Source organism: Lissotriton helveticus, chromosome 1_2 (genome assembly GCF_964261635.1).
Source record: "Lissotriton helveticus chromosome 1_2, aLisHel1.1, whole genome shotgun sequence".
Taxonomy (NCBI): Eukaryota; Metazoa; Chordata; class Amphibia; order Caudata; family Salamandridae; genus Lissotriton; species Lissotriton helveticus.
Window position 1 is genome coordinate 422,238,553 of NC_136058.1, and position 26,672 is coordinate 422,265,224.

General features: G+C 44.7%; 2 protein-coding genes across 4 annotated transcripts in view; one reads left to right on the forward strand and one right to left on the reverse strand.

Annotated features, from left to right (window-relative positions):
- LOC144804866 (uncharacterized) overlaps nucleotides 1–3,836 on the forward strand; it is a 76,386-nt gene extending 72,550 nt beyond the window's left edge. Inside the window, exon 4 of the mRNA XM_078671932.1 lies at nucleotides 3,825–3,836. Within this exon, the coding sequence (XP_078528058.1) occupies nucleotides 3,825–3,836 (12 nt within the window). The remainder of the gene's footprint in view (nucleotides 1–3,824) is intronic.
- LOC144807414 (uncharacterized) overlaps nucleotides 969–26,672 on the reverse strand; it is a 31,469-nt gene continuing 5,765 nt past the window's right edge. For all 3 annotated transcript variants that reach the window (XM_078673117.1, XM_078673118.1, XM_078673120.1), the window contains exons 2-3: nucleotides 22,204–22,272; nucleotides 969–11,486 (exon numbers count right to left, since the gene is read on the reverse strand). In XM_078673117.1, coding sequence (XP_078529243.1) covers nucleotides 9,107–10,105 — 999 coding nt within the window. In that variant the 5' untranslated portion in view covers nucleotides 10,106–11,486; nucleotides 22,204–22,272 and the 3' untranslated portion in view covers nucleotides 969–9,106. The remainder of the gene's footprint in view (nucleotides 11,487–22,203; nucleotides 22,273–26,672) is intronic.

Here is a 26,672-nt window from a genome sequence, read left to right on the forward strand (position 1 = left end):
TCCAGTATAGAAGAGTTGGCCTCTCCAGGGTAGGTAGGAACTATTTGCTAACCCTGAGCGCATATGTAAGAGAGACCTTTCTCTGGTCAAAGAGTGTTTTTTAAAGAATGAGCTGCTGTGATAGAAAGGGAAATGAGCTGTGTAAGCCTAGTGTGCGTAAGTACATTGTATTAAAAACTGTACCAACCATCGAACCTTATCTTCTAGGGCTTAAAAGCATCCATGATCTTTTTCTATTCACCCAGTTTCGGCTCAACTTCTTCCATTACCTCTTGGCACACCCTTGCAGCTTCCACAGAGGCCTCGTGCCTCATGCCCTGTGGCTGCAACAGTGAGTCTCCTCAGGACATAATGCACTTTTTTAATGTTTTGTAGTTTTTCTGCTGTCCCTAGAAAGTTATTTATTATTCCCATTCTCAAAAAAGCGGGGTTTAGGAGGGTGAGACCAGCTCTTAACTTTTTACAACTGCTCTCTAAGGACACTGTTTTGCATAAGCTTAACTTTTTACGGGTCACTGTTCAGGTCAAGCTGCGATTAACTTCTGTACTGTAATTCATGAATTTTTATCTTGTGTTCTGATTAACTAGGACATATTATATTTGTCAATCTGTAACTTGGAAGATGTTTTATCATTTTATGTATGAATTTTATGGTTTTCTTTTATAAAACCAAATAAAGTTTGTTGATAATAATCACTAGGGGATTCATTTACAGAGTAGCATGGTAGCCCTCACAATAACTCCAGGAGTCACAGTCCACACAATGTAAATGCGTTACCCCTACTTCCAACTTTACATGTATCCCCAATCACCTGACCAAACTTCTCCCTGCTGATGCCAATGTGGTACTCCGTCATCCCACAGACCATATTTTTGGCCCCTTTGAAACTGCCCATACAATAAAAATGTTGCAGTTGTAAATACATATCAACTACCATTTGTTGTGTTTGAAACATTTTATTGAATAATAAAACCTAATAAACATAAGCTGATTATTAAAGCAAAACAAAAAATCAGTTGCCATACACATAAGAGACAAAAGTTGTACATAAAAATCAACATACTGTAACACAGCAAAGTTATGTAGAGCACAATTCTTAATTTCGGGCAATCTTTAAAGTTCAACAATAGAAACGTTCATAAAGAACAGGAAAGGAAAGAAAGAAGGTGGGATACAGTGATTTCAATAATGTAATGCTTCCTACATATAGAAAAACAAATACTAATTATTTTCCTTAAGCAATAAAGTCCTCACATTAAAATACTAGGAAAAATATATTGAACAATGAACATTTCATGTGTAATTAGAATTCAATTTGAATATTTTAACCTCCTCAGCATTTTTTGACTCATGATTACAACCTGAATGCTTCCTGGAAAGGAACCGCCTCATGGGGTTCAAAATCACATCTTTTCCAACAATAGGATTAAAGTGATAAACTTGAATTTCAATTCAATTTATTGATTTAGGCCTTTTTGGAGATCAACAATTTTAAATAAATTTTAAATCAAGCGAACGATTACCAAAAAGGCGTCCTGGCACTCGTGTCATTTCAAACCTGACAGTACCGGATATAAAATACCTAAACATTTGCTAAGCAGTTAGATGACAACATTAAACTATGGGCTGAAAAGAAAAGGCTTAAGTTCCTGAACTTCAATAGTTGAGGCTGACCTCAAGTGATTGGATAGAGTTCCACCATCTGGAGGTAGAGTAGGGGAAACTTCTTCCTCCCCAATAGACACTTTTTATTCTGGAAATGTAAAAGGCGCCTGCCCGTCTCTGACACTCTCTCCTGATCGGCCAGTCTAGCACCAAACATCGGGCTTCTGTGATATGGCCCTCGCAGCGGGAGACAAGGAGCAGAGGACAGAGGGGGCGACAATATGAGCATAAACTCCGCAGGAGGCCACCGCGAGCTCAGGGGAAAAGCCGGAAATCGGGACAGCGATCCGGAGCTGCCGCCGAACCGTCCCCTCCCCCCTCCCATGGCGGCATCGTCCAGGGGCAGATAAGGCCCCTGCATATCTGCAGTATAAACCACGGACACTTGGTCATTTCAGCATCCTTCATCTGAGGACACGGAGCACACTCTCACCCCCGGCCCCAGCATCAGTTTAGACGCGATCCAACACCGGGGCTGCCTGGACTCAAAATGGCGCCTGAGGGACTTCGTGGCTGAGACGTGAGAGGTGATACAGCACACTCTGTAAGGACACCGCAGCGGAGCTTGGGAGGTAGGCTGTGAGACCCCACTGAGCCGCCTGCTGTCTCCGGTACAACCCCCCCTTTACTGACCTAGACCGGTCAGAGGCACGGCAGGAGGTCATCGCCTGACCTTAAGATGGCTGCCGGACCGCCCGGTCTGCACCCAGTTTGATCAACCTCCCTCCCCACTGATTTCTTTGGAGTGAGGCTTCCCAGCGCCTGCCAGATGGACTGAGTTCCTGAGGCGCAATCCATCACCCGCCCATTGAGTACCCACTGGGAAGTGGGGTGTGGACTACGCTTGCGCGGAAGTGACTACTGAGTGGGAGGCCACACACACTTTTCTGAGCTGGGGAGCCGCACAGACAACAGACAGTGCACTAGACTAGACCATCAGGTGGCACCAGCTCTACGCAGCAAAATGGGGAAACCAAAGTTCTCACAGAACGCGACGGGACCAGAAACTACACTGGGAAACCTACCAAATACCCGCGCCTCATCAAGACACCAGCGACCCCCTCGTACCCATAGTGGTCCTTTACCACGTTGTGCTACTACTATTGGACATCGACCAGTCCTCAAGCATATCCCCTATCCGGCTCACCCATTAAGACATTGACTCTGCGAACTTGCCGCGGACCGTTGAGACCTAGCAGTTTGGCCGATGCCCAGTGGAGCTACCTTGATAGCTATAGAGGAGAAGGGCTTTGGGCTTCCCCCTCGGCCATCACCTACCCAGCCGGACTTTGGACAGACTTTCCTTCGTCTCTCCACCGTATCTCCCTCCTACCCATCTATCTTACTCCCCTACCCTTCTAAACTCCTTTTATCTCGTCTTCTATTCTCTTTAAATGTTTTCTTGCAACAAATGTAACTTGTAACTGATGTAACCGTGTAACATTGTGGAACCTCATATAAAGCGCTCTGATACCTCCGGGTCTAGCCAGCGCTATATAAAACTCTTAAAATAAAATAAATAAAATAAACCTACCTGCCTAGTATTGCTGGACCATAGAGTACGAGAATAGAAATATCATTTGAACGTCTTCAAGGAAGGGCCAATCTAATGCAGTGCCTTATGGGCACAGCATGAGGCTTTGAATTTAATTCTTGTCCTAATGGGCAGCCGATAGAGGTCTTAAATGGCAATAAAGGCTGAGCAAAATTTGGGGAGGTTCTTCAGCACTCTTGCTGCCACATTTTGGACTGTTTGAAAGTTATTGAGAAGACAACTGGGAGCCCATATAAAGTTCAATAAAAGATTCCATTTTAGATACGACAAGAGCCAGGATAACACTTTTCCTAAGCTCCATGGGAAGGAAGGGCAAGATTTTCTTTGAATGTTTTAACATAAGGAAACAGGAAGAGGTTACTTGATTGGAGTGGTCAATAAAAGTGAGTTTTGAGTCAAAGACGAATACCCAAATTTCTAGCCTTCTGGACTGGGAGTGGAAGGGGCTCAAGACTGTGTGGCCACCAAAAGGTGTTCCAGAAGGAGGAATCCTTACAAAATAGCACTAACGCTGTTTTTTCTGCATCCAGTTTTAAGAAATTCTTCTGCATTAATTAGCGATGCTAGTCATACTAGTTCTAAAATCTTTTGCCACTTTTTCAGGTTCTGCAGTAACCAATATCACTATTTGGGTATCATTGGAATAAAAGAATGCAGAGAACTAACAGGATCAAACTAGATCAATTAATGGAGTGCTGTAGGCATTAGGCAAAGTCAGACTTATTGAAGAGCCCCGAAACCAAACAAGCAAGTGAAAATGGGGCAGAGGTAAAATCTTCCAAAGGTACCAATTGCCCTCTGTTTGACAAAAAGAACCTGGTCAGTTTTAGAGCAGTACCGTTGATGCTTATACGTTCTAAACGGCTTACCAAAGAGAAATTGTTAACCCGATCAAATATGGCTGAAAGATCAAATAAGATCAAGGACGCATTAATCTCCTCTATCCACAATGGATCTGATCTCTTCAGTTACTGCCGATAAGGCCGACTCTACAGTAGTAGGGTCTAAACCCATGTTGAGCAGGACCCATACAGTCCGTATTTTCAAAGAAGACGGTGATCTCCTGATTCATGGCCTTTTCTAAAATTTTATCGGGAAGAGGAAATACCAATTTGGATCCGTAGCTCTTAACATCCGAGGGATAGAGGGAAGGAGTCTTTAGAAGTGGCAAAATAGATGCCTTTTTCCAAGCATCTGGAAAAAAGACGGACTTCAGCACCATTCTTAGTAACAAAATGAGATAAGCAGAAATGTTAGATGAAACCGGATGGAGGGCAAGAATCTGCAGGGGTTCCACATTTCATAGTGTTGATAAGATTAGATACTTTCTCTTCAGTAAGTGGGGTGAATGTACTCATTACCAGGAAATGGTAAGTTAGTTTATTCACCGTACGTTCCTCCACTGTATCTGTCCCTAAAGATTATCTGGTGTTATCGTAAAATTCAGGAATATTTTATTTATTTTGGAAAAAAGAATTTGGTTACTTCATCACAGCTTTTTGGCTGGGAGTTACTATATTTTTATAACCAAAGGATGAAAGTGATTTAACTGTGTTGAACAATAGGCTGTAACTCTTCCTCCAAAATTGTTATTGGTGCCTACATTTTCAGATCATAGGAGTACCATGGCGCGGAAGGCGCAGACAGATGGTTAATCTTCAATCTAAAAGGCCCTACTTGATAAACTGTCTGGTAACAATGTGTGAGATGATTAGCCTTAAGTAGCTCGAGACTTTCACTGATCAGAAGTGGCTCTCACTTCAGAAAAGGTTGAAGACCCCTGTTGTAAACACTTAATATCCCCAAAATCAAATAATTTGAGAAATGCATAAAACAACAGTAATGTGCTACAAAACAAAGAGTTTCCATTGGGCCAGTCCTGTGAAAGGGGGCTTGTTTTTACACTTGCAACAATTGTCTAGGAGAGGTAGGACACGCATGATGCAAATTGTGAAAGGGAGAGGGCACATGTTACTTCCACCCTTTTCTAGTGGGAGTTCAAAAATATGGATCCACCCCACAAGGTTCTGAGTTTCCCAGAAGTGTACTGAACCCCAGACTGACCGGAGACTTGAAGCAGCAAGAGTATATTGTAGTTACCAGACAGCCCAAGAGCTCTATAACCAGCAGAATCTACCCTTCAAGACTCTACACAAGAACAAATGGGAGTTAGAATAGCCTAGCCCTTTTCCATGTCACCCTACCCCACAGCACTGCCACCAGCCCCACCACACTAACCTTGAAAACCATAGCCCCTTTCCCCAAAACATTGCCAACATCCGTTCCCACAAAACACTGGCCCTTTCTGCTCACCCTATCCTGCCACCCCCACCCAAACTGACCCCTACTCTCCCATTGTCCCTATTGCGAAACTGTTGGACTTGGCCCTTTTGGCAGGTTCACCCCTGAACTTTTTGCCTTGAACTCTGACCTGATGTTAAGTGATTTGCGGCCTCTGCGTACTGTAGCACTGTGGCCCAGTGTAAAGTGTGTGTGCTCTCTGAGTGCGTGTGGTGAGAGTGGCCTGCCCTCCCATAGGAATGCATGGGGGATGAGTGTCCATGATAATTCCTGATGTAAGAAGAGTGCAGGGGCAGGTTATGGTATGTGCGGACTCGTGAGATTAAATGCTGCGCAATGTTGTGCGCAGATTTAATGTGACTAGTGGAGAAGTGCCACTTTTAGAAGTTGGCATTTCTGCGTGCAGTGAATGTGAATTGACTGTCTGGTTTGTGATTGACAGGAGCTGGCTGGTGTGCTTGGCTCCTGGAGCCAGGATGGGTCTTCCCGGTGGTGAATAGGGAGATCTGCATGTAGATGGGAGGGAGGAGTTGCATCTAGGACCTGAATAGAGCTGGGCCTCCCCTCCACAATGCTGGATCCACCCCCTGTGGTGCGTCTGATGTCCCTGGCCTGTCCTGTGAATAGAGGAGAGGAGCTGAGCAAAACAAAGTGCTCAAGTGCTCCTGAACCAGTTGTAACTGGTTCTCTCCTAGCCCTGTGCAGTGTCACACGTGTATTTAGCTGTATAAATAAGGGGCTGTGACCCCATGAACATTTTCTTGTTTGCTACTTAAATCTACCAGGGGAGTGCTGCTGCTGGGCCCCAGGGGAAGACTTACCTCCCTGGGCCCTGCCCTGCCCCTGGATTCCTGGAGGACTTCTTGGGGACCCTTCTACTTTTGGATCCTGACAGAGGGGTCTTGCTGCTGGTGTGGCCCAGGAGGGACCACCATGGGGCTGTCTCCTTGCTGGAGTGCCCTGTGTGCTTGCCAGGGGCCCTACACTGCCCTCCCTGATGCCCAGGACTTCTTGGACCTATTGCTCTGTGTTCTGCTTTTACCAAGGCTTGCTACAGCCTTCCTGCGCTTTATATGAAGACTGGGTGCGCTTTTGATTTAGTGCCCCCAGCGAGGGAGAGCCTTGTAGGGATTCCCCTCTCCTCTTGAGCCTTTCGGGTGCCCACCCCGCTTATCTCGTTATTTATGGTGTGCAGGTGCCCACCCTGCGTCTTGGTGTGCTATTTTTAATTTATGCGCTGGTGCCCACCCCGCAACTTTGCCTAATTAAGCGTGTGCCAACCCCTCTGTATATTTGTACTTACGAGGGAGCCTGCCCCTCTTATTGCTGGAAAAGAGATCACCGCAGCAGCCCACAGCAAAACAGGAAGCCAGGCACCGTAGTGCCTGACGGCGGGCGGGACTTTCGGTTTCGAAAGGAAGTCCCACGCTCGCCACGCCGGAAAAGCCGCCCGAAGGAGAATGCTGGTGCCTGCCCGTGCGGGGCTCCCATTGCTGAGGGAGAGCCCCGCGTGCAGCAGGACGGCTTTAAAGTTTGAGGATCCATTCTGGCGTGTGGGAAATATTCACAAGGTGAGGAATCTGCAGGTAAAGGAGTATCCACCAGAAAGAGCGTTACCGAAGGCAAGTAACTGGTTTGTTATGTTTTCCTGCTGTTGTATATTATCTAATTCCGGGTGGTGAACTCCGCTAGCAGAGTTTTCCATACTCAGCGGAGCTTGCATAGTTCTTAAAAACTCTGCACTGTGGAGCGGAGCGAGGTTTTTTCCACACTCGCGCTCTTCAACGCCATTAACTGGAGTGAGGAAAATCCACCTCCTGATTAGATTTTTCCTTGCTCGCGCTTGCCAAGGTCTAGTTGGCGAGCAAAATCGTCTGATTTCTCAATGCGAGTAATCTCGGCAGGACACAAGCACTCGCGTTGAGAAACCTTCCTTCGCATTGACAAAGCTGCCGCTCGAGTAGAAGCAGCTGCACCCTCTTGCGCTGCACATGGTGCCATTCACGATTAATTTTACAGGGCGGCACTAACAATCAGAGATCAAAATCACCACGAACGGCATGACCCTAAAACACTCTGCTGCTCGCAGAACTCCACGTCTCCAGGCCTAATCTTATCATGAAAATCTAGATTTCAGTCATATGTTAAGAAACAAGTGTGAGTAGAAACCTTTTGGGTGGAGAAAATTTAAGACATTAATATTTTGAATTTTTTGTTAATTAGTTGATGTTTGCAAGTACGAACACTTCACTGTGTCAAGTAAAGACCTTGAGAGTTTTGTAACTTTCAGATACTCAAATTGTGGATTTTGTTGCAATTAAAACATTTTTACGGCCTGAAATTTCTTTGAAGGTTGCATGCGGGCAGCCTAAGTTATCCTGCAAGAGTTTCTTGATGAATCCTATTGCAACTACAATATGTGCTCTCTCATGGTAGGTCATGTTGTTAGAAGCTTTTCTGCAACTCATGATACGCTTTACTTTTCACCTCATGTGGATGCATTTCTCAAGTTTAGTGAGATCTCCTTTCTGAGTAAAACGTTTCTGGCTTTCCCCTCCTATATAAGCTTTAGTCCAGTGTGAATTCTCTCATGTGAAATGACATTGTATTCGTGATTAAACCTTATCTGACATTCAGAACACACATAAGGTTTTTTCTCCCGTGTGAGTTCGCACATGTCAAGTGAGAAGTAATTTGTGACCAAACCTTTGCTTGCATTTCGAGCACTCATAAGGTTTTTCCCCAGAGTGAGATCTCTCATGAAGCATAACACTGTCTTTCAGATTCAGGCTTTTAAGGCATAAGGATTTTCTCCAGCGTGGAGTTTCTCATGGTGAGATAGCGTTTTTCTCTTCAGCTTTTCTGGCCTTCAGAGCACTCATAAGGTTTTCATCAGTATGGAGTTGATTATGGTTAGTGAGGCTGTGCCTATCAAAAAACAGGAATTTCGGGCATTCACAGCATAGGTAATGTTTTTTCCCTGTGTGCGTCTGCTCATGTAGAGTGAAATTGCATTTAAAATTGATGCTTTTCTGACACTTGGAGCACTGAAGTATTTTTGATGGTGTGTTTTCTTATGGTGCATGTAACCATCACTACCTCTGAATCTTTTCTGACATTTAGAGCACTGATAATGTTTTTCCCCCAGTGTGGATTCCCACATGTTCAGTGAGATCAGATTTACGGCTGAAACATTTTTGGCATTCGGAGCACTGATAAGGTTTTTCCCCAGTGTGGGTTCTTATATGGTGAGTGAGATTGATTTTTTCACTGAAACATTTGTGGCATTCAATGCACTGATAAGGTTTTTCCCCAGTGTGTGTTCTTGTATGCCGAGTGAGTATTCTTGTTTCACTGAAACATTTCTGACATTCAATGCACTGATAAGGTTTTTCCCCACTGTGGGTTCTTGTATGTGTAGTGAGTATTCTTTTTTCACTGAAACATTTCTGGCATTCAGAACACTGATAAGGTTTTTCCCCAGTGTGGATTCTTATGTGCCATGTGAGACTACTTTTTATACTGAAAGATTTCTGGCATTCAGAGCACTGATAAGGATGTTCCACCGAATGGGTTATTGAATGTTAAAAAAGACTTTGTTGGTTACAAAACCTTTCCTGGCTTTCAGAGCACTGATAAGGTTTTTCCCCAGTGTGGGTTATTGTATGTCGATAAAGACTTATTTTGTCACTGAAACATTTCTGGCATTCAGAGCACTGATAAGGTTTTTCCCCAGTGTGGAATCTCACATGTGCAGTTAGAAGTGATTTACGGTTGAAATGTTTTGGGCATTCAGAGCACTGATAAGGGTTTTCCCCAGTGTGGATTCTTATGTGCCGTGTGAGACTACTTTTTAAACTGAAACATTTCTGGCATTCAGAGCACTGATAAGGTTTTTCCTCAGTGTGGGTCATTGCATGTTGAGAAAGACTTTGTTTTTTACAAAACCGTTTCTGGCATTCAGAGCACTGATAAGGTTTTTCCCCAGTGTGGATTCTTGTATGTTCAGTGAGTCTGATTTTTACACTGAAACATTTCTGGCATTCAGAGCACTGAAAAGGTTTCTCCCTAGTGTGGGTTCTTATATGATGAGTGAGACTGCTTTTGTCAATGAAACATTTCTGGCATTCCGAGCACTGATAAGGTTTCTCTCCAGTGTGAGTTCTTCTATGCCGAGTGAGAGTGGCTTGGGCATTGAAACATTTCTGGCAATGTGTGCACTGATAAGGTTTTTCCCCAGTGTGGGTTAATACATGTTGAAAAAGACTTTGTTTTTTACTAAACCTTTTCTGGCATTCAGAGCACTGATAAGGTTTTTCCCCAGTGTGGGTTAATACATGTTGAGAAAGACTTTGCTTGTAACAAAACCTTTTCTGGCATTCAGGGCACTGATAAGGTTTTTCCCCAGTGTGGGACCTTATATGTACAGTAAGGTCTCTTTTTTCACTGAAATATTTCTGGCATTCAGAGCACTGATAAGGTTTTTCCCCATGGTGGATTCTCATATGCTCAGTGAGTTGAGATTTACGGCTGTAACTTTTGTGGCACACTGAGCACTGAGAGTGGTTTTTCCCAGTGTGCATTCTCTCAAATTCAGTGAGATGAGATTTATGGCCGAATCTTTTTTGGCACAGGTAATTTTTTTCCCCAACTTGGGTTACTTTGCTTTGATTAAGGCGAGTTTTAACACTGAATTTGTTCTCACAGCCCGTGTTTTTATAAGATTTATTCCTAGAGTTAATAGCTCTACATTTAGTTTTCTCTTGCTTATATGCCACGGTAAGAGTGAACCCGATTTTAGAGTCTGGCTTGTTTAGATAATGTTCAGTATTTATCTCTAAAAGAAATTGTGTGTAATCTTCTTAACACTTTAATTGAGCAAAATATGTTTAGAAGCATCCCTGTAACACCTGTCGAAATGCTTCTAGCAGATAATAGTCTTTTGGTTATAGCCTCTCCGGCAGCAACTTATTTTGTGACTGAAATTTTTCTCAAATCTATTTGTATAGGTTCTTATCAATGCAGTGATATGGTGTTAGTCTGATATTTAATGATTAAACTGAGAAGAACCTTTTTACACTGACATAATGGCAGTAACTGAGAGCATTAGAAAATGCACAGTACTTTTGTGGCTCACCAGTCGCAGAACATCAGTTAATTTTACCCTTTCTATGTTTGGTGTAAGTGTAGTTCTGAAGACAAGGATTTATTTACATTAGCTATAGCGTAACTGTGCTCATTTAATCCGGTTTTATATTTAACAGTTTTACATATCACTCCTGCACAACAGATAATGTTGAGGCAATTTACATAGAATTACAGAACAGTACACATTAAAAAGGAAACAATCTGGGATGGTCATGAAAACAATAAAGTGGTGGATTTTTAAGGTTTTCGCCAGAATGAGCAGAGTAGGTCGAGGTGTTATATCCCGAGGCAGATAGTCTCAAACTTGTGTAACTGGTTAAAAACGGTTGTTGAATAGAGGAGATTTTCCAATCTTTTGGTTGTTAACGTGTCAGCTTCGGAGTCTTCTTTCAGTGTCTTTTCTTAGATGGTTTGCAGAAGAAACCTTTTGTTATATCTTTCTTTTATGCAGTGTGTGCTTCCTCTCTGAAATTACATGATGCTTTAGATGAAAGTTATTCTGTCATGCTGAGGTAGTTTGTCTTTCTGATAATATTTCAGATGAGGATGCTGTGATTGGTCTTTCTGGGATTATTTCTGATGCTGTGTGCACAGATATGGCTTTGCTCTGGGTTAATGAAATGCTAAATTAGAGACTTCACTTACAGGTATAGTACTTTCCTCAGCTCCCACTTCCTCGCCACACCTAGATTCTGGAAATTGTTTAAACTTAGAATGCTGGATGTCCTTCAGTTTTTCAAAATAATCCTTCTTATGGCACTAACATTCAGTTGTCTGGTGCTAAATCTTGTTTTCTTCGTCCGTAATTTCAATCACCTATAGTATTAAAATAAAATAGTTAATACATAATACATGTACATTTCCCCAAAAATAATTTACAAGCCATATCAATGCAGAATTGCAGAATTTTGAAAATGTTGAGCTGTTCTTCTGACAGAGCAGAGTGTAGAATTGTAGCCTGAGAGTACTTGGATGTAGGAGTGAGGATTTGTAGAATTTCCAACATTTTATTAAGCTCACAAAGGATACATGCATCCTATGGACTTGTAACATAGATTCCCAAAGCAGAAATTAAAGTCATATGGACTGGCATCAAACAGATATTTAAAAAAGAATAATATTAATTTATTTGTAATGTAGATTTTTGAGATGGGAATTTCCCCTCCACGGACAACAGTTGTTTTCCCCTGCCCTGAGTTACCACCTTCTTGTATCTGGTGTCCTGAGTTTTGAGCTCTGGCCTCTGCCGCACACAAATCTATAGTATGTTGCAAGGACTATGCCTAGACCTATCCCTCAACTATGGTCCAGAGTATGAATCAAGGGCAATAAAATTAAGGTGTACTTTTATGTGTCAGATAGTTACTAACTGGTACTATATGCCGGAGCGCGTGAATCGCATTGACCCTCGACGTAGCGATCTGTTGTTGGAGGGAGTGTGGGGAGAAAATAACATTGGAACACATCCTCTGGAGTTGCACCCACATATAGCCATACTGGTCCCAAGTACTGGATGAAATAGATCTTCACTTAGAAACTCGGCTCCCTCGTTTTCCCTCCTATATCCTCCTGGGCCTGCCTAACCCATTGATGTATCCACTAAAATCCCGAAGGGGACGACTAATAGCGATTGCCATAGGGGCGGCCTTGCAGAACATCTTGATCCCCTGGCGCACCGCCCAAATCCCTACACTCTCCGGCTGGCTTCAACGGCTTTGGATGATACTGGGTATGGAGAAACTCACACTCACACTGGCTGGTAGGGGGTCGGAGTTCCCTGAGTTGTGGCGACCCTTCTTGACCCTCCTGGTATCCGAATTTCAAGAGTTGACATGCCCCAGATATCGAAGGAGTTGTTTATGATGTTCCGGAATTGGGGTGCGATGATGGTGTCGGCTTTGTTGTAGATATGATGGGGGCACGGGTCAGAGGGAGAGCCAGAGTGGATGGTGTTCATGACGTGGGTGGTGTCTTCTGTGCTGATGGGGGTCCAGGCGCTGAGGGTGGTTGTGGGGGTCGTTGGTTTGGTAACTGGAGGCAGATTCTGGGCGTCAAAGCTGTCGTGTATATCTGCGAACTTGCGTTAGAAGAACATGGCGAGGGAGTTGGAGGTCTTGCGACGGTGTGATGTCGTTGTTGCTGGCGCTGGGGTTGGAGAGCTCTTTTACGATGTTGAAGAGTTCCTTGCTGTTGTGGGTGTTGTTGTCCAGCAGCTCTATGAACGATGTCCTTTTGGTGGTGCGGATCAGCTGGTGGTGTTCGCGAGTGGTGTTCTTAAGGTCTGTCATGTTTTCTGTCATCCTTTCATGGAGAGTACGGCAGGATTTCTTTGAGTCTTTGAGGGCGTCGGTGAACCATGTGGTTTTCCTGTTGCTGGTCGTGCCTGGGTCTACACCAAAAAGAGGCATAGTGTGCAGAGAGTCCAGTGGATCCCCAGAGATTTTCAGAGGCTAAAGTAGATAATACTATGGCCCTTTTGTGGTAGTGTGGGGGAGCAGTATACAAGGGTAGTTTTAAGCATTTGTTGTACACACAGTAGCAATAAATGACGCACACTGTTGTACACACAGTGGCAATAAATGACACACACTCAATGAATAAATCTGAGACCAATTTATAAAATGATACTTGGTTAGATTTATTTTGCGGACCCACAGAATTTCATCTTGAGTAAATAAGTTTTGCAATAGAAATACTGTTCAATATAAAAAGTGGAAAATTAGTGCAATTTCCAGACTTTGCAATGTTAACCCCTGTGAGGTTTCCTCCAGAACTCCGTGAGAGGCGCACCTATGATAGAGCGCAACTGTGGAACCTGGGGGGGGCTGTGAGAGGACTAGGTGTCCAAGGATGTCCCCGGATATACATCTACAGGTAGGATTGCAATGCTGTCCCCTCTGTAAATTGAATCTTCCTCCTATTATTGGGGGCAAAACTAAGGCTTTCACTCGTACTCCCACTACTAAGGATAGACGAGGAAATCAAACTTTCAACTGTATTCTAATTAATGCCAGATCTCTGGTAAAGCATAGTGTGGAGTGCGCTGAGTTGATTCTGGACATGAACGCACTAATAGCCTTTATCACTGAGACCTGGACGGATGCTGCATCTGGCCCAAACTGGTAAAGGCTACTCCACCTAATTATCTTAACTTTGTCCTGGATAGACCAAGGAAGAAGGGCGGAGGTCTTGCTATCATTTATCAGGCATCCATTCAGGGACACTTTTTTCCAGTTACCTCCGTGGCATGTGAGGCCTTGGGGTTTAAACTAGAACTTTCTAATCATCATTCTTTTAAGGGTGGCCTCCTATACAGACCCCCTAGGACGAAGTCCCTTTTTCTTGACACAGTTGGTAGTATTCTAGAGGAAGCCCTTTGTGCCAACTCTTTCACCGTTCTGGGTGATTTTAATTTTTATTTAGAAGACCCCTCTGAAGCTGATACCATGGCCTTAGTTGATGTGATGTCTGCAGTGGGTCTGACCTAGTTGGTCGTAGGGCCAACGCACCAGGCCGGCCACACACTAGATGGGATATTTTCCAGCAGTCCTGATTTGGTATTTTCCAAAGCTGAACCCTTGCCCTGGACAGACCATGGGGTGGTGCTGTTTTCCATCTTCAGCCCACGGGTTAAGACAACCCGATGTGAGGGGCAAATAATTAGCATGTGTAGGGCTTGGAAAAACATCGATGGTACAGCCTTGGAGGAGTTGCTCACGGCCTCTGGCCCGGCCTTGTCTACAGACGTGAACATTGCCACCACCGAGTATACGGAGTGAATTGATAGGGCCTGTTACAAGTTAGCTCCTCCTAAGAGGAGTAGGCCCACCAGGCTGGCTCCATCAGCTCCTTGGTACTCCGACGCGCTCAGAGAAGCCAAAGTAGCATGCAAAAAACTCGAACGGATCTGGCGAGCTAACTACACCGAGTTTGATAAAGAGAGATTGAAAGTTAGTCAGAGGGCTTATAAAGATAACATTAGGAAAGCAAAGAGTGTATACTTTACGGACCGCATTGAGAAGGCCAAGAATTCAGCAAAGGAACTCTTTGAGACAGTGGCCAGCCTGGCTGCCCCTAAATCTGTGATTGTGCCACCCAATATCGAACTTTGTAAATCATTAGCAAATTTTTTCCTGAACAAAGTTCAACTGATTTTCACCTCCCTTGAACCTCTGGTGGCCCAGAGTCTCTCGGAGATGCCCCATGGGAATCTTCCGGCCGGAACCCCGGGGGCTAAACTCTCGAACTTCGAGCCAGTCAAGGCAGATGATGTGCTAAAACTCCTGCTGACCACCAAATCAGGCTCACCTCATGATCCCTGCCCTACCTCAATTGCTAAGCTGGCAGCCGCTCCTATCGTGGATTACTTGGCCTGCATTTTCAATCTAATGTTCGAGAAGGGGGAATTCCCTAAACTCTGGAAGCGGGCTTCAATCTGCCCACTTCTCAAAAAGCCCTCCCTTGATATGACGGATCCCAACAGCTATAGGCCAATATCCAGGCTGCCACTGCCGGCTAAGCTGATTGAGAAAACATGAACTCCCAGCTCTGTTCCTTCCTGCGTAACTCGAAGGGCTTAGACCCAGCCCAACATGGGTTTAGGGAGGGTCATAGCACCGAGACCGCTCTTATTAAATCTATAGAGGAGGTCCAGAAGGTGCTTGATGAAGGGGGCCAGGCAGTGCTGATCCTTTTGGACCTGTCTGTGGCCTTCGATACGGTCCACCATGCTTTGCTGGTGGATCAATTGGAGGGCTGTGGGGTCCAGGGTCAAGCACTTAACATCTTGAAAGCCTTTCTAACAGACCTGGCACAAGTGGTGGCGATGGGGGAGTTCGAATCAAGACCTTTCGAACTTCCTGGGGCGTCCCGCAAGGTTCCTCCCTAAGCCCCACTTTATTCAATATTTATGTATCCTCCCCTGCCCTGGTGATCAGATCCTTTGGGTTCGAGCTAACATCCTACGCAGACGACAGCCAGATTGTGGTCTCGGTTCTCCCGGGGACAGAGGTGGGTGTGGCAGCCAGGTTTCGGGATTGCTTGTCAGCAGTTAGTTCCTGGATGGCAAAGAGCTGTTTAAAATTGAATTCCTCCAAGACTGAGGTGCTTATCTTAGGGTCAAACACGAATCTTTGGTGCCCCAACTGTTGGCCCCGTTGACATGGGTCTTCCACCCTCCCCGGTTTTGAAGGTGAAGAACCTTGGTGTCATAATTGACAACCAACTCTCCTTCAAACCCCAAGTCAAGGCGTTGAGCTCCTCCATACATTGGACTCTGAGAATTATTAGGAAGGTTCTCCCCTTCCTACCGGAGGGAAGTAGAAAGACGGTGGTGACAGCTATGGTACTCTCACGCCTCGACTATTGCAATAGTCTTTTTCTCGAGGCACAACAGGGGGTGCTTAACAAACTTCAGGTCCTACAAAATGCGGCCGCCCGCCTTGTTGTGGGATTGCCTAAGTTTTCCTCAGTTACCCAGGAGCTGGAGAAGTTGCACTGGCTCCCGGTGCAGAAGCGAATTTTGTTCAAGGCTCTCTGCATCGTCTTTAAGGCGTTGCATGGTCTTGGCCCTCTGTTCCTTCAGGATCGTTTTCAATGGTACAGACCAGGAAGACAACTTAGGTCGGCCAGTTTAGGACTGGTCAAAACAGCTCGTATCAGGAAGGCGCGCTGGGGCGGAAGAAGCTTTGTTAGAGGAGCAGCGCTGGCGTGGAACTCCCTCCCTTCTTCCCTGAAACAAAATTACAATCTGCTAGCATTCAGGAAAGATCTGAAAACTTGGCTCTTTTCCCTCTAGCACCCGAATGTCCATTCCCTGGGAACTATCACTTCAGCGCCAGGACACCGACTGGTATTAGCGCGCTTCATAAGTGTTATAAATAAATAAATAAATAAAATTAACCTATGGGGTGAAGAAAACATTCAACATACGTATCGGCAACATCTACTTACAAGACCATTCTACGAAAGTTAAGGTCAGTATTGGACATGGTTCCGTTCAGAACCAACAGTGCACCAACAGCAGCACAGGGGCGCCCATGTGCAAGTTCAAGGTTGGAAACCCAATACAAATTAAGGGGGACTTGGGAAATCGGACAGAGGCTGCTTACAGGTAAGTAACAGCGGCTTGGGGGAACTAGTCTCTCGGGGTTGAGGCTAACATTGGACATGGCCCAAAGCAGCACCATGACTACACCACACCACCAGCGGCACAGGGACATCGGGGTGCAGGATGCCAACACAGCATCAAAGACAAATTGGAAAAGGTCTGCAGGCTCAGGCCAGGAGGCCGGTTGAAGGAAACCAAAAGCTGTCATTGTAAGTTTTGATTCTTGAGGACGTAGCAACACCTTTTGTCCTCTTCACCAAAGCCCAGGACGGATGGTTGCAGGGGTGCCTTTTGGTGTCAGAAAAGACATACCAGAGCACGTCAAGGTCGAGGGGGTCTCCTTGCAGAGGCTGCAGGTAATGTCGAGGAGTCCAGAAGAGGTCAGCTCATGGTGGACTCTCGCTCTAGACTGACTGGGATCGATCCTCGAGAAAGGAGCTAATCCAGCTAAGGGCTGAACCCTGAATGCCAGCCTCCTTGACACCGTCCGCCAAGATCCCATGGTCGACCGTGCTTTACCAGGTATTGGAGCAAAGAGATTGGGTGGTTATTACAACAGGATCTGGGGGTCTGCCCCTGATTTCTTCAGAAGGGGAACCACAATTGCCTCTTTAAAGGCCTTAGGGACACAACCCTGGAATAGGGACTTATTCACAAGAGAGAGGGCTGGACCCGGACGTGTGGTGGGCAGCAGTCGATAGGGCATCCAGATTTTACTTTAGACAAAAGGTCCTGGAACACCTGTATACAGTAGTTCTCTGCAATCATTTCTGTTGGTGCAGATCGGTAGTGCCCAGCTATTCTTAGGTCCTGTGAACTAACATGCATGGTTTCTAGTAATGCCCATTTTCGACTGATACATTATAATTTTCTACGAAGAACCTACTTAACGCCACAAGACCATTAGTGAATGGTCGTGTCTTGCCCAGATATATGCCTGCGCTGCAACACTGTGGGGGCTGATTTCTTACATTAACCATGGCCCTGCGATGCAATACACTCCTTCTGGCAACAAGCTGTTGAAGAAATGGTGCATGCCACACAACTAAGTATTGAGCTGACACCCAAATGCTGTTTATTCGGCCTCTTTACAAGCCAGAATGGCGCACGATTACCTATAAATTTGGTCAGTCGCCTATGGTATTGGCATGACGTAGAATTGCAATCACATGGCTGTCCCAGCATGCCCCAATGATTGCGCTCTGGCATAAAGATGCGCTCGACTGGGCACTAGCTAAGGAGACACGTATGTGCCTTAGCAGAAAGGATTTTTGTTCATGATGTAGGGATGCACACCTCTTTGTCAGCTTATTTTATTCCTAATTTTTTAAGTCCTCCTTCGTCTGTTTGCGTGTAGAAAGGTGATAGGCATGCCCAACTGCCATAAGTTAATAGTGAACTTTATGTAGGATGGGACTCCAGAGCCCCAAGACCTCTCGCACAGCTTCAGCCGCCGCTGGCGTGCATGTTATTTCCCCAAATTCTTCTTTTGAATCCATTCTCAAATGTTTCATCTTTACTTTTTAATCTTCTTTAACCCCTTCGATGCTCATGACGAGCTCAGCTCGTCATGCAGTACACTGCTCGTGTGCTCATGACAAGCTCAGCTCGTCATGAACAATGGGAAATGTAGGTCATGCAGCACAGCAGGATAATCTCTCTAGCAGCCAAGGTGTTAAACACATATTTCTCTGTTCGTTTTCTCTCAAATCCACATCAGAAGTGTAATGCCATTTTTCAATTTTCTAATATTCAATCTGTGCCAATCCAAAACGAAATGTTTTTTCTTTAAAAAAAAAAAAAATATTAACGAAATCATGTTGCAGATGACACATTTTTTTATATTTGTAGCATTAATTCTTATGTTCATTTTAATTGTAGTAACCCCCGAAGAAGGGCATACAGCCCGAAATGCATTGGGTTTTTAAGCGAAATAAAAGACTGCTTGAGATGAACTTTTGCACTATTCATATTCTTTGAAGAGGCCTGGATTGGCACAGATTGAATATTAGAAAATTGAAAAATGGCATTACACTTCTGATGTGGATTTGAGAGAAAACAAACAGAGAAATATGTGTTTAAAGAAGATTAAAAAGTAAAGATGAAACATTTGAGAATGGATTCAAAAGAAACATTTTGGGAATTGCATGCACGCCAGCGGCGGCATGAAGCTTAGCAGAAAGGATGACATATTTGAGGATACACTAAACACTTGCCGTGCTCATACAGATAACTCCTAGCTCCTGCTTCCCGAGTGACAACAGACACAGACTCTGGCTCTGAAACTGATGAACTGATGAGGCAGAACACTACGACACTGGGGACGAGCGGGAGGTGTCTCCTCATAAAAATTATAAGGTACATTCCCAATTAGGGAAATAGGACACTTATTGATCACCTGGAGAATCGGAAAGCAGATTAGTGCATGTGTAATTATTGACTACTTCTTGATTAACCTACTTACGTAGAACATACGGGTATTATATGTCTCTGTATACTCTGACTGTCAGGTTGTATGTTGACAAAATTAAAGAAAGTTCGGAAAAAAACAACCAAAGCCATTACATTGTGGGTGGTAGAGGGTAGTGAACCAGTAATTCACTCCACACTATTTCAACATGTGTTTAAAGTAGCCAGACATGAAGTTGGTACCTCTGTATGACACCACCTCCCTAGGGAAGTCCACCCTGGTAAAGATGCTAATGAGGGCCCTCGCCACTGCAGGTCCTCACGGTATGCCACAGGATGCATGCAAAATGAGAAGACAACCATCAGGCCACCCCAGGAGCCTCTGAAAGGCAAGCCCTCTAGAGGTGAGGCTGCTCCGTTCCAGGGACCCCAATGCTACAAGTGTTGGGAGTGTGGGTATATAGCTAGGACCTGTCCTCCAAAAAAGTCAACGGAAGAACCGATGGATGTCAGTTGTATACCCAAAACCATTGTATATACAGAAGAAATGGGTTCTGGCTTCTACGTTAGTCTTACACTCAATGGAAAAAATGTGATAGCCTTACTGGATTCGGGTTGTAGGCAGTCCGTCGTACAGAGCACACTGGTGAAAGACTTTCAGATTTGCCCGGAGCAGTGCTTAATTTGTAAAATATTAGGTGCAGGTGCCCACATTTTTTTAGGAGGCCACACCCACCCCTGCCCCGCCCTTTCCTCAGTGGCTCCACCCACTTCACTTATTAGCCCCACCCACACCCATAAGCCTCAACATATCAGAGCCGCCTCCTCACCTCTTGAGTTCCGCAAGAAGCTGAAACCCTGGCTCTTCACATAAGTACCTTCGGGGGCCTCACACCTTCACACCTGTCCAAGCGCCTGGATACCCTCTTGAGTGATTAATGCACTATGCAAATCAATATAACATAATATCATTATATGCGAACGAGGCTGCAGTGCACCTGGTTCTGTGTATAACCGATGGTTGAGTTGTGTGGGAAGATTGTTTGATGGATAAGTGACCGCCAACCTACAGCCAAGGAGTCTTCAGCGGTGATGGAGGCTGGCGTGGCTGCCAGGATGTAAACACAAAACCTGCTGTGTATCTTTCTTGAAACATGCTAACACTTAGCAAATATTAAAGCCAAGATATGGCACCAATGCTTTTATTGATGAAATATTAACTTCTTTTCTCAGCTTCTTAAAGATATATATTTTTTTAAGTTTTGAGTTGCGGTCTTAGTGGTTACAAAAAGCTAGTGATTATGATTTTGTGTGTCAAGCCAGGTGTGAAGTCACGCCTAAGTGTTTATTTATTGAAATGGCCAGAATGTCAACTTAATTTTTGCCTAATACGCACAAACTGTACTCCGTCCTTTTCGCTTTCTTTTGACAATGCATTGTGTATTTTGTAAAGGAACATAGCTGGTAAGGTTTCAAAAAAATCAACGTCTGTGAGATTAACTTTTTTTCTCTTGCCATGATTGGTCATTCTTCTGTTCTTGTGTCCAAATTACGCAGTTTGGTACTGATGCAATAGAGTTTTCCACTAATAGGTCTATATATTGCCCACAGTGTAATCAATATCTTTTGAACCTGTTAACCATTGCAATTTTCAATTTTCATACATCATTCAGTAAATAGCTGTTTTTGCATATCAGGCAGAAGTGCAAATGTCGGTGCAAAATGGTACAGCAGGAGAGCAAAGTGTATGACTCCTGACCATGGCAAACAGAAGTGGGACACAGAGGTTGAGCAGCGTGATCAGGGTACTATCTCTTTGGAATGGGAAGCCAAGATTTGATTTTAGAAAATTTTGTTCCAATAGCGTAGCCAGTGTGTCATGGGCCCTAGTGCCAAGCAGAAAATGCCCCTACCCACACCCCACTCCTAGCTGCTGTTTGGATTGTAAACAACAGCAGTAGGCCAACTGAATGAGCCTCAGTGCTACTGCACCTGCTGCCTCCATGGAAACAACGTTTCTGGTTAAATCGAAACCAAGAAAAGTAGTCCTAAGATCAGCCCCTGCAAGTAAAATCCTAAATAAATACTCTGTTAGGTCCTTTGATAAAGCTGAGACACATACATCCCTCCGTATCACCATAACACACCAGTAAGATGACGGCTGATTCTAATAGCTCTACAGCGCCGAGACACCCCAGGGTATTCGTTGCGCTATAAAAATGTCGAAAATAAAATAAAATAAATAACAGAATCACAACTCTGTACCAGCTCCTCGCTGAGGAGTCACTGGACCTAGGAGGTAAGAGTGTGATTGAGACGGGTGGGCTGTGCCTGTGTGGACCTTGTTCCAGAGTGTAACGCTGCTCTCTGTGGGATGCACATTCCTGTGGTGGCCATGGTGGTGTGTTAATAATGCTCGTCATTGCAGCATGAATGACTGGCCGTGCACTCATTGCACTGTCCTGTGAAGCCCGGGTCCTGCAGCGCCCCCGTGTGCACAGAGCATAAGCGATAGTGAAGGGTAGACTGGAGTACTCGGCACACGACATTTGCCTCCGCCAGCGCCAAGCACCATCTCTGACAGAGCGCACCACATTGGGCCTAAGGGCAAACTGCCCCTTCGGAGAATGACTGGAATGACTAGCTGGGGGTGGCCGTTAGAAACGCTGGGCTTGGACTGGTCTGTGTGCGCCTTTTTCCTTTTTTATAAAATTCAGAAACAGATCTTTTGGGGGAACAACAGGCTCCAGTATTAGTTAAGATCTGGCAAGAGGACTTTGTTTCCCTTTTGCTCAAGAAAACACACCCCCCAGCTCCCAAGCACTCTTTCCGTCCCTGCCTCTTTGCAACATGTTATCCTAATGCGTACACAAAATATGGCATTTGACAGAAATCATCGGCTACTCTTTTTCTTTTGGTTACTCCAACCTCTAGCCCCTCCCTTCACATTTATGCATAGCTATTATTTATTCCTCACATCCTCCCTTGACTAAACCATGAAGCAAAAACACTTACCTGAGCCTTTTCCTTCTGTAGAGGGACGACGGCGGCTGAGGCTCACCAAACGGACTGAAGTGGAAGACCCTGTGGGAAAGAAGAATACAAAAGAGACAATCAATCACTGTGATTTCCTGCAATACTAATAAAAAGTGCATACCAAGAAATTATTCAATGCGAGACCTACTAAAGTCTCTCCGAGCAGCGCATGCACGCTGACTCAGCGAGACCTAAAAACACACTGACATTTTTAATTGGACCATTCCAGTTTGGACCCAGCCATATGCAAATCAATCTTGACCCTGCACCCAATGGGAACAGTCCAGCCCGAACTGCCAGGCCAGGCCCTCCCTGAACTGGAAACAAGCATTCTAGGACTGGTTTCGGCCTTTCAGCCCTCATCAGCCAGGATAGCTTGACTCCAGTGGCATGGATAGTGTGGGACCCACATCTGGGCATACCTGGCCCACTCGAGGTGACAAATGCAAAACAAGCCTTGCCATAGCCAATAGGGCTCGCTTTTGGGACCGTATAACTATTTAGTTATGCAGCACAATATCCTTGGTGCAACAACATCAAGGTCCCAAAGGCGAGACCTATTGGCTATGCCAATGCTTGTTAATGTATGTTGAATATCTAATTAACTGTAGTACACTGTAAACAAGCATTGGTAAATTCATTAGGTTTCTCCTATCTGATCTGTATGTCTTGTGTGACGTAATTCATTTCTGGCAGCTTCACTTTCCCAGATCATTGAGAGTGCACTATGACGTCATTCATTTCTGGCAGGCTTCGCTTTCCCAGATCATTGAGAGTGCACTATGGCGCTGCGGGGACTGTACGGATCCGATTTGAATGCACTTTCTTTTCTTAAGTCACAAATGTATGACACAGTTCAGAGTCTGGAAACCACTATACAGCCCATTGCCCTGAATGTTGACTCTCAGTGTCCTGAATATGCACCCATGCTGGTGAGTCTCCCTAGTAGCGTCAAATAACAAGCATTGGAAATGCAATAGGTCTCGCATTAGGAAAGTTTGACTTTTTATTTATGTGTTGGTTTTGAAAATAGCAAAATTAATACCTTTGTCAGTTACAATGTCAATAGTTTTAACTTTCGCAAATGTGACACCTATAGCATTTGTAATGCAATGTGTGTTGTATTTACGTGACTTATTGATATTACAAATAACAATGGCTTTAAATTTTGTAAATAATTATCACTTAAATAAAATTTATTGTAATTTATAATGGCAATAGCTTAAACGTTTGTAAATAACTTTTGTGAAGATTATGTTCAGTGTATTTTATTGTGACGAAAATCCAAGAACATTGCATTTGCACCTACACACACACAGAGCCACACACACACACACACACACACACACACATATATAGATGTGGTGGTGGTGGATCTGGGGGATATGGTGGTGGTGGTGGATGTGGTGGTGGTGGTGATGGTGGATGTGGTGGTGGTGGATGATGTGGTGGTGGATGTGGTGGTGAAAGTGATGGTGGTGGGTGTGGTGGATGCGGTGGTGGTGGTGGATGCGGTGGTGGTGGATGCGGTGGTGGTGGATGCGGTGGTGGTGGATGCGGTGGTGGTGGATGCGGTGGTGGTGGATGTAGTGGTGGTGGATGTGGTGGATGCGGTGGATGTGGTGGTGGACGTGGTGGTCGGTGTGGTGGTGGATTTTGTAGGTGTGGTGGATGTGGTGGTGGATGCAGTGGTGGTGGATGCGGTGGATGTGGTGGTGGTGGATGTGGTGGTGGTGGATGTGGTGGTGGTGGATGCAGTGGTGGTGGATGCAGTGGTGGTGGATGCAGTGGTGGTGGATGCAGTGGTGGTGGATGCAGTGGTGGTGGATGTGGTGGTGGATGCAGTGGTGGTGGATGTGATGGATGTGGTGGTGGTGGATGTGGTGGTGGTGGATGTGGCGGTGGTGGATGTCATGGTGGATGTCGAGGCGATGGTGGATGTGGTGGTGGATGTGGTGGATGCGGTGGATGTGGTGGATGCGGATGTGGTGGATGTGGATGTGGTGGTGGTGGATGTGGTGGTGGTGGATGTGGTGGTGGTGGATGTGGTGGTGGTTGCGGTGGTGGTGGAAGTGGTGGTGGATGTGTTGGATGTGGTGGTGGGTGTGGTGGATGTGGTGGTGGTGGTGGATGCGGTGGTGGTGGTGGATGCGGTGGTGGTGGTGGATGCGGTGGTGGTGGATGTGGTGGTGGATGTGGTGGTGGACGTGGTGGTCTGTGTGGTGGTGGATGTGGTAGGTGTGGTGGTGGATGCAGTGGTGGTGGATGCAGTGGTGGTGCATGTGGTGGATGTGGTGGTGGTGGATGTGGTGGTGGTGGATGTGGTGGTGGTGGTGGATGTGGTGGTGGATGTGGTGGTGGATGTGGCGGTGGATGTTGAGGCGATGGTGGATGTGGTAGTGGATGTGGTGGTGGATGCAGTGGATGTGGTGGATGTGGTGGTGGAAGTGGTGGTGGATGTGTTGGATGTGGGGGTGGATGTGGTGGTGGATGTGGTGGATAGTGTGCCGCCAAACTATCATGTTTCTACTCCTGCCAGCGTATCCATATATGTAACACAAGTGGAAACACACCAAAAAGCAGCCATGCCTATTAGCTTTGTCAATAGTTGTTCCTACATAAAGATTTAACAAAAAAATAAAGCTTTGCTATATAAAAAAAATACGCTTTTGTTCGTATGTGCTAATTTGTAGCAGAAGACAAACGATTGCGGCTTTCAGGGAGCAGAATTGTGTCACAGCCCTGGCTCACCATTCTGTAATTATGGACAACCTTGTGATCACTGTGGCTACAGAAATCAACATAAACGTTGTTTGTATGTAATTAACCAAGTAGGGTCGAGTTATAGCGCAGGCTCACGAAAAATACATAAACATTGCGTTTGTAGAATGTAGCTATGGACTATGTAAAACGGTCCAATACATTAGGACTGAGTTTGTGCTATATACAATTGTCTAAAAATCAAATGGCATTGCAAACCCTGAAATGCTACAAAGTTAAAATCTCGTCTTTACTCTATTATTAAAACTTTACTTTCATGGTAAACATGTAAGTCTGTAAATACAATGCAATAAATCCAGTTAGGTTTGATTGACAAAATGCTGACAGAAAATCTGCTATAGTGTGATGTTTCGGTGACAAATCCAGCACTTGAGAAAGGAAAGTAGGAGACGTTAATTAAAAGCTACGTAGACAAGCGACACAGATTGTAATCTATTTGGAGGCTGAATCTGTGGGATGCAAATTAACCACAGCAGTATGCTAAACTTGTGCTGGCACGTAGGAAGGGGGGAAAAAAGCATCAACAACTACAGCATGGTAAAATACATGTTACTTTATAATTGTGTAACTAGTGGCTATGTAAAACTGTGCAATACTTTAGGTTCGAGTTAGCACAATATACAATAGCCCAAAAACCAAATAAAAATGAAAACCTAAAATGCTGCAAAGGTAAACTTTTATTTTTCTCTCTAGGGTGCCGGTAAAAACAGAGAGCCCGATCGGCACATGTTGCAGAACCTACTTTAACCAGGCACACTTAAAGCCGCGGGTAAAGTGTAGTGCGAATAATATTTAAACATATGGAAGGCATTCGCAACGAATGAAAACACTCCCAAAGCACAAATAAGCTAAAATGTAGGTTTTAGCATAGTGTGCCAATAACACCTTTAAAGTACTAGGGCTGTGTATGTGCCCGGGAAGCAGCCGGAGCAGGAGCTGCCATACTGGGCGGGTAGGAGTTGCCTGAATCCCTTTTAGTCTAATGGCGTTGCACGCTTGACCAGCAGCAAAGTGCTTCTATATATTTGAGCAGCGGTGGAGAACTTAAAAAAAATTGAAATAACACCTACAAACATCAATGCATATGTAACACAGGTAAAATAACACCTACAAGCAACTATGACTATTGGCTTTATCAATGGTTGCCACAGCACAAATATTTAGAAAAAAAAACGAAGGCTTAGCTATACAAATAGTAAACATGGTTTACTTCTTATGGGCAACATTGTAGCATAAGGCAAAAGGTGACGACTTTGGAGTTTACAGGAAAGAAGTTCGAATCATAGCGCAAGTTCACAAAGAAACATAAAGGTCGGGTTTCTGTAATCTAACTTGTGGCCATGTAAAACGATGCAATACGTGAGGGCAAAGTTAGCGCTATATACAATTGTCCACAAAATAAATACAAATTAAAACCTAGAACTGCTGCAAAGGTAAAATCGACTTTTCCCATTTAAGATGATGGAAAAAACAAAGAACATTATCGGCACCCGTCGCAGCAAAGTGTAGCGCTCATAATGTGTAAACATGTACAAGATAAATGAATGCCACTTTGGAAAATTACGCATTCCACTGCAAAAACATGTTTGTACCTGCCAAGGTGGAACTATAACCTATATTTGTGTTGGAGGGAAGAGCTAATAAAAACAAGGAGAAACACGAGAGAC